We start from the raw sequence: 16,247 nt of genomic DNA, 5'->3' as shown, positions 1-16,247 counted from the left end.
AAATTGTAAAAACCAAAATTTTAAAAATAGGGAAATAAATGCCAATATATTCTCTATTAAGACATACTTACTTACATTTTGCCTTTTTATTTCGACACATTTTATATAATAACATACTTAAAAAACTATCCAAAAGTAATGCTATCATTTTCTTACTTTTTTCGGTTAATAGATGAAACTTACTCTGTAGTCCAGGCTAGCTTCTAATTCATATTCCTCCTGTCTCCACTTCGCAAGTGCTGGGGTTGTAGGCATGAGCTACTATACCTGGCTGAGGATTCCTGTTTGTTATTATTTTTTTAATAGCAGTTTTGGCTTCAGAGTATAATTGAGCAGAAACTTGTAATTATATAACTTGTATGTAGAAACAGTCGATTTCTTTCAGTTAGTAATATGTGCTTAAGTTTTCATAGTATCTGTTCATGGCTTACTACTTATATCTCTTTATTGCTCGGCCATATTCCATTTTCTAGATGTGCCATAGTTTATATGACTTCACTTCCTGAAAGACATCTTGGTTGATTTCCATGTTTTGGCAATTACATAGAATGCTGCGAACATCTGTGTGCAATTTTTTGTTTCTATTTTTCTGAGGGGACAGAGTCTCACTGTGTTGCTCTGTCTGTCCCGGAGCTCATAGAGATCTACCTGTTCCAGCCTCCTGAGTGCTGAGATTAGGTTCAGGTCCCTGTATTCAGCTCTGTGTAATTTTGCTGTGTATGGATGTAGTTTTAAGTTCACTTGGGTAAGGACCAAGAAGCATGACTGCAGGATCATCTTTAAAGAGCGCGTTTAATTTTGTAAGGGATTACCAAATGTCTTCCAAACTGGCAATGGCATTTTACGTTTCCACAGGCTGTGGAGTTCCTTTGTTTTCCCATCATTGCCAGCATTGGTGCTACCAGGGTTTTGTCACAGGCGAGTAGTGGTGTTTCCTCATTGTTCAATGTTGTCATTTCCTGATATGAACTGAACTTTTTGTTTGCTTACTTACCATATATCTTCTTTGCAAAAGAGTATTCTAAAGTCCACTTTGCCCATTGTGTGATCATGTTGTTCATTTTCTTTCATTGTTGAGTTGTTTTGTTTGTTTTGTTTTTTTGTCTTTGTTTTTCGAGACTGGTGTTTCTCTATGTAGCCCTGGCTGTCCTGGACTCGCTTTGTAGACCAGGCTGGCCTGGAACTCAGTAATCTTCCTGCCCCTGCCTCTTCCCAGTGCTGGGGTTAAAGGCCTGCTGACTAGAGCCTTTTTCTCCCCTTTAATGTATTTTGAATAAGAATTCTTTATCAAATGTATCATTTGCAAATATTCTTTTGTGGTGGCTTGTCTTTTCATTTTTTTTACATTGTTGTTTGCAGAACTTAAGTCCTTAATTTTACTTGGATTGTGCCTTTGGTGTTCTATCTAAAGAGGTCTCACTATATCCAAGGCTGGCTAGGTTTTCTCCTGTGTTAATCTTCTTGGTGTTTTTCAGTCTTGTGTTTTACATTTTGTTTTTTGGTTCATTTTAGGTTTTTTTTGGTGAAGGGCATGAGGTTTTTATTTATATTCTTTTTGTATGTGTCCATCCATTTGTTCTAGTATTATTTATTGAATGAATCATCCTTGCTCATCTTTGCCCTTGTTCCTTTGTCAGTGATCATGTGTCTGTATTTTAAGGTCTGTTCTTGAGCTCTGTTGTGGTTTATTGGCATGTCTGTCTGTTCTTTTATCAGTGCTTTATGATCTTGATGAATGCAGTTTGATAGTAAGTCTTGATCTTAGGTAGTGCCAATTCCTTAACTTTTGTTTTTCTTCTTTAATAGAACAGTGTGTTCACTGTTGTTTTTTTTTCTATCCTAATAATCTTTAGAATCAACATCTGTAATATAACCTGTTTTGATTTTGATCAAGATTGTACTGAAAATGTTTTACAGATGGAGATGTTTTAAACAACTCTTTAAAGAGATTTATTTTTTATTTTATGTGTATAATATTTTCCCTTAAATGTCCATGGAGACCAGAAGAGGGGTGTCAGATCCTCTGGAACTGGAGTTACAAATGGTTGTTAGCTATCATATAAGTGTGGGGTTGGCTGCCAGAAACATCTTGGATTCATTATATGTTTGATTTTAAATTAAATTTTGGTTGTTATACGTTCATAAATCTTTCATTCTTGCCAGATTTTTCAGGATCTCAGCATTAAGTTACGTGATCCTGTGTGAGATCATGACATAACTAAAGAAGACGGGAGCTAGTTTAGGTTCATTCATTACAGTTAATTGTCATGCCTTTTTGTCTGCTTTGCTATGAAATAATTCCTTTCTTTTCCTGATAGTAGATTTGTAAAGAGATAGTCAATTATTTAGTAGAATGTCCATTGGCCTGTGCTTGTCAAATGCTTCAGGGTATAACTTTCCTTCCTCCCTTCCTTCCTCCCTCCCTCCCTCCCTTTCTTCCTTCCTTCCTACCTTCCTTCCTTCCTTCCTTCCTTCCTTCCTTCCTTCCCTCCTTCCTGGTAGGAATACTATAACGTTTTGTGTACTTTTTATTCTTCCCTACTAGAATAGGTATGATTTCATTTATCTCGTTGGTCGCAACTTATCTTTTTGCTAACATTATGTCTAGTTTTTTTAAACTATGAAGTTAAGTCACCAGTTCCCCCTTTGACATTGTAAGAGGTATGTGACAATTACTTAGAGATTGCATTGCTTCAGTCAGCTTAAGCTTTTTCTGACTATTCTGGGGTTTTAAAATGGTCGTGTGTTTTCCTAATTCAGACAGTCCTTATATAACTGCTAGGTGACATTCTAGTCTATAAATTAAGTAGGAGAATTTGGAGGGTGAAATGCTCTGTTTATTACTTTTAAAAAGGAGTCTGACCTCTCTGTAAATCCTATCTGAGAAGCATTTGACAAGCACAGGCCAGAGGACACTCTACTAAATAATTGACCATCTCTTTACAAATTGAAGGACATAAGAGTAGGAGCTGGTACAGCAGTCAGCAGTCCATGCTGGAGAACAGACCTACATTAGCATTGAAGTAGGATGAGGGGACGTGAACACATGAAAAAAGGGATGGAGAGCCGAGACAGGTTTAAAAGGTGAGGTGCATCACAGTAGTCTCATCAGCATGCACACAGTTATATCTCATCAGCATGTGTAGTTACAGCTTTGCTAGTTTGTGTGTCTCCCTGTGATTTGAGTTGGTATGAGGGTTGATGAAGGTCTTCAGGACATAGAATTGAGTCAGAAAATGCTATCTTAGTAAAGTTTAGTCAGCATCCTTGCCATAGCATATTTATTAGAGCTGTTGACAGCAAAGTTAACTAATTTTCTTTTATTCTTGAATACCACTTTATTAGAGTGTATTCAGGAATTATTGTAATGTTGGAGAATCAGGCGGCATGGAGGAATGCACTTACTGTGGAGTAGACTTAAATTAGCTGAATAAGATACAGTGACAGGCTTTGACTGAAAGAAAAATGTCTAATAGTGAGTAACTGAATACTAAACCTTTGAATGATTTTTTAAATTTTAAAATGCTTTTTCTTTGTATTGCATAAAGGTTGAGCTTTCATTTGAGACCTACGGATTTGAATGGTACTCCTCCTGCTATTAGTGGACTGATTTTAGATACGTTTTCTTTTTCTTTTGAGACAGTTTCTGTGCGCAGCCCTGGCTATCCTGGACTCTTGTAGACCAGGCTAGCCTCCAACTCACAGAGAGATCCACCTGCCTCTGCCTCCAGAGTGCTTGGATTAAAGGTGTGTGCCACCATCACACCCAGTTTAGATATATTTCTTCATCCCTTTCTGTTTTGTTTAGCCTGAGCTTTCTAAAACTAGCTCTGTAGCCAGGCTGGACTTGAACTCATAGAGTTCACTTGTCTCCGATGCCCCTCTCCCCCCGCCCACCCCCCCTACCGCCCCCAACACCCAGTGATGGGCTTAAAATTTGTGTGCCACCGTGTCCACCTTTATCCCTGATTCTTCTTTACTTTTTTTTTTTTCTCGAGACAGGGTTTCCTCTGTTACACAGAGCCCTCGTTGCCCTGGACTGTCTTAGTAGACCAGGCTGGCCTTGAACTCACAGAGATCCACCTGCCTCTGCTTCCCAAGTGCTGGGAATAAAGACATGCGCTACCATGCCTGGCTTCCTGATTCTTGACTTAAAAATGGTTTTACATCTAGTTGGGTGGTGGTAGCACACACCTGTATTCCCAGCACCCAGGAAGCAGAGGCTGGCAGATCTTTGAGTTTGAAGCCAGCCTGGTCTACAAAGTGAGTCCATGACAGCCAAGGCTACACAGAGAAACCCTGTCTTAAAAAAAAAAAGGAAACAAAGGCACCCATCTTTGACCTCTGGCTTCCACATGCACAAATACCCATACATACACATGAGTGTGTGTGTGTGTGTGTGTTCACACACCACATGCACATACAAACCAAAGCAAAACCAAAAAACCTAAAACAAAACAAAAAGCAGAAGTTTTACATTTATATATTTACCTTTATATTTTATTTATGTGTATATATACACGTGCCATAGCATGCATGGAGATGAGGGGATATCTCTCATTCTGTCACGTAGCTTCCAAGGTTTGATTTTGGGTCACCAGGTTTGATGGTAAATACCCCTATCCACTGAGCCTCCCTGCTGGGTTTTCCCCAGGATTAAGGGAAGAAATGTATAAATTATTCCAGAAATGACTTCTATAGTGTTCTGTGACATTTCTTTTCATTCTTTCTATTGAAGCTGAATTTTGATTTCATTTTTGTTTTTGTTGTAGATGCTAACTAAATTTCCAATTAACTTAAGAATAAATAAATCATGTTACTGATATTCTACTTATAAGTCATTTGATACCTTTGCACGGAGGCATAGTTAAGGATACATGTGAATACTTACATGATGAGAGGAAATATATTCCCTATAACTTTTTTTACTGATGAAATAATATTTAAACATAATATATTCAATACAGGTCTGCTAATGAGAAGGCAAAAGATTCTTTTTTGAGGCATACCATTTTGCTTAGTTGGGGTTCGCAGCTGGTGTTCCTATTATCAGAATACTTGCAGGATGTTCCTGGACAGGCTAGATTACCAGTCACGACACACTTCTTTTAGCCCAGATATGCAAGGTTATCTTTGCTATTAGTTGTCATTCCTTATTTTTCTCACCTAGAAAAATGAATATTCAATATATATATATATTTTTTTTGAGACAGAGTTTCTCTGTGTAGCCTTGGCTGTCCTGGACTCCCTTTGTAGATCAGGCTGGCCTCGAACTCACAGCGAGCCGCCTGCCTCTGCCTCCTGAGTGCTGGGATTAAAGGCGTGAGCCACCACGGCCGGATCAATATCCAATATTTTTTACAAGCAGAGTTTCTGTGTGTTTCCTTTGCAGTACTACTAATATCTAAACTGTATAATTGTTTTTCTGTATTATTTAGAACTGCTCAAATATTTTTTAGTCAAACAGTAGTTTCTGCTGTCCTTCCCTATGTTTCTCCAGTGATAGTCTGTATAACCACCGTAACTGCTTTTATAGTTTCCTTAGCAATGGCACCTAAACATGTATGCATGAATCTTCACTTCGTTTGCAGATGAACTTAAAATTGTGATTTGATATTTTGTTTGTATTTCTAGATCAGCCAGCGTTACTAATCTATCACTGGATCGGTCTGGTTCTCCCATGGTTCCTTCGTATGAGACATCTGTCAGTCCCCAGGCCAACCGAACCTATGTTAGGACGGAGACCACTGAGGATGAACGCAAAATTCTTCTGGTACCAGTCTAGCATCTAACCTGTTGTTAGTTTTGAGCATAAAGAATGCTGACTCTTTAGTCCCTTAAAGAAACACATATATAAGAGAGTGTGTGTGTATGTATGTATGTGTGTATGTATGTGTGTGTGTGTGTGTATGTATGTGTGTGTATGTATGTGTGTGTATGTATGTGTGTGTATGTATGTGTGTATGTATGTATGTGTGTGTATGTATGTGTGTGTATGTATGTGTGTATGTGTGTGTATGTATGTATGTATGTGTGTGCATGTATGTATGTGCGTGTGTGTATGTGTGCGTGTATGTATGTGCGTGTGTGTATGTATGTGTATGTACGTGTGTGTATGTATGTGTGTGTATGTATGTATGTGTGTATGTGTGTATGTATGTATGTGTATGTATGTATGTATGTGTATGTATGTATGTGTATGTATGTATGTGTGTGTGTGTATGTATGTGTGTATGTATGTATGTATGTGTGTGTATGTATGTATGTAGGTATAGAACAGGGAAACAGCTTAACGTTTTATTTGCTAGCATCGCTTGAGAAATTAGGTAACTATTCTTCACATACTCACTTTATTACTATTTTCTTTTGCTCTTTCATTTGGCAAATCAGAATTTATCTAACACAAGAATTGAATTTGAAGTTAGATTGTAGTTTGCTTAAATTTCAAAGCATGATTTTTGTTTTTGTTTTTTTCAGACATGGTTTCTCTGTGTAGCCTTGGCTGTCTTGGATTCCCTTTGTAGACCAGGCTGGTTTCGAACTCACAGAGATCCATCCCCCTGTCTCTACCTCCTGAGTGCTGGGATTACAGGCTTGTGCCACAACACCCGGCATCAAAACATGATTCTTACATACATGGAAAACTCTCAGAAACTAATTCCAACTTTGTTATGTGACATAATAATTGGCTTTTTCCTCAGTGTATGTATATGGAAAACACTTGCCTAATCCTAAGAGCAAGGAAATGAAAAAATAGTCTTTTGTTCTAAAGGTTATAACTGGAAAGGCAGAAATGATATCAATGGGAAATCCTTACTAGTGAAAGAATTAATATTTTATTTTATAATTTTATTTTATTGTTTTTGAGACATGGCCTCTCTACCTAGCCCTGGCTCTCTCTATGTAGATCAGGCTGGCCTTGAACTCACAGAGATCCACTTGCCTCTGCCTCCCAAGTATTGGGATTAAAAGGCATGTACTACTATGCCTGGCTTGGAAATATTTTTAGTAATAAAAATGTGTCAAATGTATACCATAGCTATTGTTACAGAGAAATAAAGTAGGAAGATTGATAACAATGAGGGAGTCAGGAAATTCCAAAGTGCTTGAATTGGATTTCAATTGCTGAGATTGGGTTGGTTTAGGCAGAATGTGACTCTTATTTAACGATATGACAAAGGTACAGATTTAGGATCAAAGCGCTTTCTATAGTCAGATGTAGAATTTATTAGTTGGGACAGTTTAAATTGCAATCTATGGTCAGAATGGAAAGTTATTTGGGTCTCCCCCTTGGGAGGCAGTACATTCAGAGGTGGCGGGACCTGACAGAGTGCAGCCAATAAGTGACCATGTTCTGACATCTCCCCGTTTTTATTTTTCAGTGGTAGGGTATCCAGAGTGGTTTTGATTTGAGATGTCGTAGATACATCTAGTTGTCATTAACCATTGTGTGTAATACTCTGCCACCAAGAACAGGGATCCAAACTGTTCATTACTATTGCTTACATTATTATATTGATAAGAAAAATCCAGAGAGTAGCTTGAAAAGAGACCCATATTATTTGTAATTTTGGTCTCTTGTAGAGCATAAGTCCATATTATTTGCCCTTCACTAGGAACACAAATGTTATGATGTCCTAAGCAAATAGGAAGTGATTTCAATTCCAAGGAAAAATTAAATGCAGTCCCAGTTTCAGATGAAGAAGGAGTCTCTTACAGTTCCAAGGTCCAAGCATAAACACAGCAAAGATAGCAAGAAGCAGCTGGGCTTGGTGTCATAGGCCTTTAATCCCAGTACTTGGAGGACCGAGGCAGGCAGATTGCTGTGAGTTCGAAGCTAGCCTGGTCTACAAAGCAAGTCCAGGACAGCCAGGGCTACACAGAAACCCTGTCTTGAAAAAACCAGAAAAGAAAAGATAAGGAGCTGGATCCATCCAATCTATTAGTTGAAGCCAAGGAGGTTGAGAAACATATTTTGAGGCACTCGCTGCAGATGCACAGGTCAAAGCAGATAGCATCGCCAAAAAGAGACTCTCAGATGACACAGGACTGGCTCTGTTTAGAAAAACTTCCTTGGATCACAGGGTCTTTACTGCTTGTAGGTGGGCAGACTTGACTTATGATGATACAGCCAATACCTCCTTTTGCCCTTTAGCTGGAAGTTTGCTTTCTGGTGACTTTCATTGCCCCTCTGCCTTCTAGCCTGGGGCCAGGAGGAATTGTAGAGAAATCCATAATGCTTCAATGGATCCATCTGCAATGACAGATGCATACTCCTTGCTAATATTCTTCTGGAGAAGTAAAAACAGGGCAGGCTAATGCATCAGCTTGCTTATCTCCTTCTGTAATAAGACCAGGGAGGCTAGAGCCTGCATGCATGTGAGTAATAAGCAAAGGGTGCGTATATGGATTTTAAGCTGGTGTTGTAGTTCTTGCAGTGAAGACAAAATTAAAGCAGTTTTTATTGCTGGAAAGCATCCTACAACATAAGCAGACTCTGAAACAGTATAAATTAACTGAAATAGATGAACCAAAGCAGTCAGCTCTACCTGTTGGGCTGAAGAAAAAGAAGTAGTAATAGACTGATGAGTATCTAGACCACGAATCTCTCCTATACCCTTAGATGAGCCATCAATAAAGAATCTGCTCGTGGAATGGGAGAAGGTTGGGCAGTTTTTATAACTACAAATTCAGTCTGTATGAGAAAACTCTCATAGTTTACCAGTTGGATAATGATTTCCTACCCTTCCATAGTAATCTGCAAATGAAATTTGAAAATCCATAGAGCTCTGTAACACTCTTAAAAACTGATTGTTAGTTAAGGGTAATATAATACAACAGAGGTTCAAGTCCATATAACTGTTGACATTGGGCCCTCCCTTGATTTACTAATTGATCAAGAAGAGTAAGGTTAAAAGTTAGTCTTTTAGGGGCTGGAGAGATGGCTCAGAGGTTAAGAGCACTGGCTGCTCTTCCAAAGGTACTGAGTTCAATTCCCAGCAACCACATGGTGGCTCACAACCATCTATAATGAGATCTGGTACTCTTTTGTGGTGTGCAGGCATACATGTGGGCAGAACGCTGCATACCCAATAAATAAATAAACATATATTTACGCCCCCCCCCAAAAAAAAGGAAAGAAAAAAGTTAATGTTTTATGGCTCATATGGTATAAATAAACCTATTCCAAATGTTTATCCTCTTGTGCTGTAAAACCTATAGGACACAATTTAGTGGGGAACATAAGTTTAAAGGCTGTGAAGGATTCACATGATACACAAATGCCTCTTTTAGTCGGGATTCAAACAGCTATAGTTCCTTCTTTGGCTCTCGAGATAAAACGCAAGGACTGTCCAATGCCATCTTTCCTTCTAGAGTTTTAAATATATTGGTAAGTGCATATAAACCTTTTGATTTTGTTGAAATTACAGTGGAAATACCAAATGCAGTCCATGAGGCTGGGAAGAATTGGGAAGCTGATTTCTTTTCACTGACATGCCTAGCTTGCTTAAGTTGTAAAGTTAGCATTTTCTTAGGCTTTCCTAAATCTTTACCATGAAATGAGGGAAATATAAGATGGATTATCAAATTTCTCACCTCATGGAGGATATGTATCTAAAGGAGGCTTGTCATCAGCATAGTGACACGTGGTGCTGTTTTTACTTTCAGTTTTGCTTGAACTGGGGTTGGGGGTGAGGTGTCTCCTTTTTTGCCTGTTTTACCAATTTTAAGGTTTGAATCCTCCCATTTATATTCATTCAAGGAGTTAGCCATCTGTTTTTCATGATTAATATTTCTCCTTATCTTCACCATTTTCACAACAGTCTTAATTATCTTTCCCCCTGTTTGTATGCTGTCAATGTTCTTTTGGACTCTGTCCCATATTTTTTCATCTAAAGTTACTTCTGGAAACTAGGGATTCTAGTCATAATTTGTTAGCAGTCTAGTAGTTGGGATTTTAGGCGGTAGTGGTGCACATCTTTAATTCCAGTACTCGGGAGGCCAGCCTGGTCTACAGAGAGAGTCCAGGACAGCCAAGGCTACACAGAGAAACACTGTCTCGAAAAACAAAACATGAAAGACAGAGCTTTTCCTGGTTTCTGCCTATTCTCACTCACTCCCTTCTGTGAGGGTCCCTACTCTCTTACTTGGTAGCTGACTTCAGGTCCCTGTAGTAGGTGCCATGTCTGTACCACTCCAGCTGGCAGTGGGACCTGGGGTAATGGAGCTGGTAAATGAGGTGGACTCAAGTCTCATGCAATAGCTAACTGTATTCAGAGCATCAGACAGTTTATGTTCTGAGGGTTAAGAGGAGTCACATGAATAAAATGTACAGTCACAAAGGCAAACCACACATTGACGACAAGCCATGTGTGGCAAAATCATGTTTTTCTATAGAGAAATAGAAACAAATAACAATAGCCAGTTGTAATGAGTAATCAGAAGTAAGCTTACTCCTCTCCGCTACACCTGGGAGGACACAAAAACATTTTCCAAGAACAATTCCATGTTTTGAGGAAGCTGCTGTCACAAGACTTGTGTCTTGTTTTCTTGGAGTTTTCTCACAAGTACTCAGAATTCTTACGAGTCCTTTTTTGTACTGTATTCCAACCTTTATACTTACAGTTTATTTTATTTATTATTATTATTATTATTATTATTATTATTATTATTATTATTATTATTATTATTATTTTGTTTGTTTTTGTTTTTCGAGACAGGGTTTCTCTGTGCATCCTTGACTCTCTTTGTAGACCAGGCTGGCCTTGAACTCACAGAGATCCACCTGCTCTGCCTCCTGAGTGCTGGGATTAAAGGCGTGCACCACCATGTCCGACCTACAAGTTTAGTTTAAGTTCATAACTGAGGAACAATGCTGAGAGTTTTCTGGAGTAGGACGTTACTCAACAAAGACTTTTCTTTAGAAACAATTGCTAGGCAGTTGAGAATAGGAGAGGCTGCCTAGAATCTGTGGTACATAGGCTACTATAATTATCTTAGGTTAGGTAACATAATTGATTATTATCTTTGTCTGCCTTGACTTGTCTCCAAAGAAGATAGCACTTAACTAAGAGACAAATAATATGTGCCATTGGCAAAAACAAACAAAGAAAGGAGCACTTGGGATATTTGCTTTTGAAGAGAAAAAACTATGCTTGGAATTAATGAGTAAAATTCAAGCTGTTCCATGTATGTGCCATTTATATTTAATTTATCACAGTTAGCTACTGTGAAGAGATCCAAACTGAGATTCTTTTAAGATCTCAGAACCATAGGAAATCATCTAAACAGTACACAGCGTCCCTCTGGGGATAACTAGTTGTTTTTGTGATTGCAGGATAGTGTTCAGTTAAAGGATCTGTGGAAGAAAATATGCCATCATACCAGTGGGATGGAATTTCAGGATCACCGGTACTGGTTGAGAACACATCCCAACTGCATTGTAGGAAAAGAATTAGTCAACTGGCTAATCAGAAATGGACACATTGCTACAAGGTATTTTGGTTTTAAAATGTTTGGAATTATTCATTAGTTTATATTTATTGATGATTAGGATGTATATTTAAAGATGTAAGGATAGCATCTTTTTGTGAGTTGGGTGCCAGGAACCACACAGCTCTAAGGTGGGACAGTGTCCCAATGGAAGGGTATCCTGGGACTTGGAAGCACAGCTCTGAGAGGGGCTCTCCTTCTTCAGCAGGGGTATAGTAGCTTCCAAGGGAGGGCATCCCAGCTGAGCTCAGAGGCTCAGGAGCCTCAGCCTCACTCCACTTTCTTGCTTCTTTTCCTCTTCATTGCTTCTTGACTTCTTCTGATGAGAGAGTCACACCAGGCAGCAAATTTTGTAAAAAAGACTTATTGGAGGAACGAATCCAGGAGTGGCTGCCTCTGCTCCCAGGAGAAGATAGCAGGGAACTGAGCAGACTTATCCTTTAAATACAATTTCATAGGGGCCAGAGATTTTCAGAGTGAGGATTGGTGGGATTTCAAGTCTTGAGTTTGGGGAGCTCAGGGATTGGTGGGTTTTCTTGTTTAGGCTGGATTTATTCCTCCTCTTCGTGGATTCTTCCCTCTAATAAATTTTTTTAAAGAGATTTGCTGCCTGGTGTAACTCTCATCGGAAGAAGCCAAGGAACAATGAAGAGAAGAAGCAGAAAGGTGGACTGAGGCTGAGGCTCCTGAGCTCCTGAGCTCAGCTGGGATACGGCAGCTCCCAGGTGCAGCGCCTCTGCTGAGGAAGTTACTTCTCAGAGCTGTGTGGTTCCTGGGCTCCTGTGTCTTAGGATGCCCTTTATTTGGGATGCCTTGTTCTCTGAGCTGCGTGGTTCCTGGGATTCTGACTCCCTGGCTACCCTTCCATCTGAGCAGGAAGGATAACACCGTGGATAGCTCCCGCTGAACTGGTGTTACCACTCTGACAAGAGCTGCCATTTTGACTGCTCCTGTGGTGCAGCCTGGGGTCAGGGAAAAGGGGGCTCTGACAGCTCTGGGTGTGCCTCTTAAGCTTTTGCTCAGGGTCTAGAACCTCTGTATTCCATCTACTCCTTCTGCGATGTGAGCACCCATGTGCACACAAACACAATAACCAAACATGCTGAAACATGCAGTAATTCCTGAAATGGATTCCTAGAGAAGCCGGATGGGAGAATGTAGCTAGAGTCTAAGGTCAAAAAGATTTTCTTGCCACTATTCTGTATCTAGACATTGCAACCTGTACTGAGAATTGAGCCCATAACCTGTGTCTGGATGGACCTAGTCCATCTCACAGATCACATATGTATAAAACAAATCAGAGACCAAATCTTTTGATTATTGTGCTAGTGACTTTTCTGTTGCTGTGATAATGATACCATGTCCAAGGCAACTTATAGGAGAAAGAATTCGTTTTGGCATAAGGTTACAGAGGGCTAGAGTACATGTGATCGATATCTTATTTAGGGTTTCTATTGCTATGATAAAACATATATATTACAACAATTAATTAGAAAAAAAAGAGGCCATGAATTTGAAAGAGAACAAGGAAGGATAGTTATATGGGAGGGCTTAGAGGAGGAAAGAGAAGGGAGAAATGATGTAAGTATATTATAACCTCAGAAAATGAGCCGGGTGTAGTGACGCACGCTTTAAATCCCAGCACTCGGGAGGCAGAGGCAGGTGGATCACTGTGAGTTCGAGGACAGCCTGGTGTACAAAGCGAGTTCAGGACAGCCAAGGCTAACACAGAGAAACCCTGTCTTGAACCCCCACCCAAATAAATAAATAAATAAATAAACAAACAAACATACCATGACCAAAATCAACTAGGGGAAGAAAGGGTTTCTTGGCTTACAACTCTCAGGTCACACTCCATCTGAGGAAAAGTCTGTTTAGGAACTCAAGCGAGAATGTGGAGGCAGCCAGGCATGGTGGTTTACACCTTTAATCCCAGCCCTTGGGAGGCAGAGGCAGGGACAGCCAGGGCTACACAGAGAAACCTTGTCTTGAGAAACGAAGCAAAACAGAAAGGTGAGGAATGCTACTTACTAGCTTGTCCCCTAAGACTTTCTCAGCCAGCTTTATTGCACACCTACTACCACTGGGGTAGGGGTAGGACCACCTGCAGTGTTCTGGGCCTTCCCTTCCTCAACCAGTAATCAAGAAAGTGCTCTAGAGGCTTGCCTACAGGCTACTCCAGTGGGAGCCTTTTCTCAATTACGGTTCTCTCTTCTCAACTGTCTGGCCTGTGTCATGTTGACAAAACAACAGACTAAATGGGGCTACAGTAATAGCATACCAACAGGTAGCAGGCGTGGTGACAGGAACTGGATTCTCAGAAGCACATCTTTTCTTCTTTTTCTGTATGTATCCTCGGCTGTCCTGGACTCAGTTTATAGACCAGGCTGGCCTCAAACTCACATTGATCTGCCTCCCTGAGTGCTCCTGAGTGCTAGGATTAAGTGTGCCACCACGCCTGGCTATAAAATTTTTATTATTTATTTTATAAATATATAAAATTTATTTTATAAATAAATAAAATAAGTATCTGTAAACAGGGAACCTCTGGGTCCTAATTTGGCTGTATCTCTTTTTAGTTTTGTTTCTTTGAGACTTGAACTCTTTATTTCCAATGTAGGGGAACAATTTAGTATTGTACAATTAAAACAGTTTAGCTGTGGATATTGAACAAAGTAATGTTGGCTAAGTGCTTTATTAATTTGTGAAATGTCAAATACTCATGTCTTTCATTTATATATTTTTTATCCCTCTTATATTTGTGTTGTCTTTTTTTGGTTCTTGAGACAGGGTTTCTCTGTGTATCCTTGGCTGTCCTGGACTCACTTTGTAGACCAGGCTGGCCTTGAACTCACAGCAATCTGCCTGCCGCTGCCTCCTGAGTGCTGGGATTACAGGTGTTTGTTACCACACGCGGCTCTGTGTTGTCTTTTTATTGATAATTTAATCTGTTTGAGTATAGGACCCATGTCTCTATACTTTGTTAAGAACGGTGTGAATGCATTGTGTATTCAGTGCATGCTTACTGAAATTACAACTAGCTTGTTTAAACACAAAAGCTACCTAAAGGGCTGCCTTACCAGTAGGTTCTCCTTTGCTCGGGTACTTAGAAGAATTTAATTTGTTTCAAGGATTTTTTTTTTCTTTTTATCCCTTACCTAAAGACCATTTGACAGTTCCTCTGATTAGAAATGGAAAAAAAAATTGAAGAGGTGTTTTGTCATGTGCCCACACAATTACTCTGCATGATCTTTTGAAATTTAAAATTTCCTGGTCTTGATTTAGGGCACAAGCCATAGCAATTGGACAAGCAATGGTTGATGGACGTTGGCTGGATTGTGTCAGTCATCATGACCAGCTTTTCAGGGATGAGTATGCGCTGTACAGACCACTGCAGGTAATCTTGGAGTGATGCTGCTGCTGAGAACTGTAGTAGCTAATTTTGAAGTTGGGTGGGAATGAAAAGTAGCTGACTTATCTGAAGATGCTGTTTCTAAATACTCCAGATTCAGCGCCAGGGACGCCCCTGCCACCGCCTTGCCAGGGTTAGGGTCCAATAATGTTGTTAGATGTGGCTTTTCTTAGACTTAGCTTTCTGATACTATTTGTCATTTAATTTTAATGTTTTTCAGTTTTACTCTCTGTATTTTTAGAACTAAGAGGGAATGAATTATAATGATTGGAAAATTTGACATTAGTTATTGAGATAAATTTTGACTCTTGATATACACACTGTATACTAATGACCAAATGCTTAAATTTCTTTTTTCTTCATTTTATGAGAATGAAAGTTATTTATAGGTAAATTTAAAAAATATATAATTCCTTAATTTTTTGTTTTTATAAAAAATACATATATATACACATATGAACACACACACACACAAATGTCTATATGATGACACTCTAAGAAGCTTGTGGATTAAGATTTGTACACAGAAACTAGAAGCTCCATAGTTAGAGATGAGAAATAACCCCATAGAGTGGTATGGTGTAATTTGTTAAAGTTGGGTTATTTTTTAGGTGGTTCTGGAGTTGCCAGGGTTAGACTGTTTTATGCTCTCTTCACTCAGAACTAAAAGACAAAGTGAAGTCTTACAAACACAGAGAAATACTCACTGGTAAAATGCCACATAAGCTTTGTAGTTAGTGAAAAGTGGTTATCAGTATGGTACTGCTCTGCACTTCTGTTTTGTTATTTGGTTGTTTCACTGTACATTTATTGAGTTGTTAAAGTTACAGAAACATAGACCACAACCTCTTTATTGTGTGCTAGTGATGTCACCGAGAGCCAGTTGCATATTTTGTTTGGGTCCTTTCAGAGTACGGAATTTTCTGAGACACCTTCTCCAGACAGCGACTCGGTCAACTCTGTGGAAGGGCACTCTGAGCCGTCTTGGTTTAAGGACATAAAATTTGATGACAGTGACACAGAACAGATTGCTGAAGAAGGTGACGATAATTTGGCTAGTAAGTTTGGCTGTCTACTGTTTTTGTTTTATGGCATATTGCTGTGTTGGTGTGATAAAATGCTTGTCTTGTTTAGGATTTATGCCCCCACCTGATGTAAACATCTGATAGTAGTGATCCTTGTCTTAGATACAGTATTTTCTTAAGAAGCCGGCTTGTTAGTCAGCTGACATGTCTAGGTGTAGCATTAGTCTCTAGTTTTCAGCAGCTTAAAAATGACTCGAGCTAATATCTTGGCAGGCAGCTTTCTTATCTCTTCACTGTGGTATCAGACTTTCTCTGTG

At 39.3% G+C, this 16,247-nt stretch overlaps 1 protein-coding gene across 9 annotated transcripts in view; it reads left to right on the top strand.

The window, feature by feature from the left end:
• Window positions 1-16,247, top strand: part of Pikfyve (phosphoinositide kinase, FYVE-type zinc finger containing) — an 88,248-nt gene that overhangs the window by 17,227 nt on the left and 54,774 nt on the right. For 8 of the 9 annotated variants that reach the window (XM_051154193.1, XM_051154196.1, XM_051154191.1 and 5 more), the window contains 4 exons: window positions 5,635-5,773; window positions 11,339-11,496; window positions 14,779-14,890; window positions 15,816-15,963. In XM_051154193.1, coding sequence (XP_051010150.1) covers window positions 5,635-5,773; window positions 11,339-11,496; window positions 14,779-14,890; window positions 15,816-15,963 — 557 coding nt within the window. The remainder of the gene's footprint in view (window positions 1-5,634; window positions 5,774-11,338; window positions 11,497-14,778; window positions 14,891-15,815; window positions 15,964-16,247) is intronic. The other variant, XM_051154192.1, reaches the window with a different exon arrangement.

Source organism: Acomys russatus, chromosome 12 (genome assembly GCF_903995435.1).
Source record: "Acomys russatus chromosome 12, mAcoRus1.1, whole genome shotgun sequence".
NCBI lineage: Eukaryota > Metazoa > Chordata > Mammalia > Rodentia > Muridae > Acomys > Acomys russatus.
This window is presented reverse-complemented; position numbering and strand designations above follow the sequence as displayed.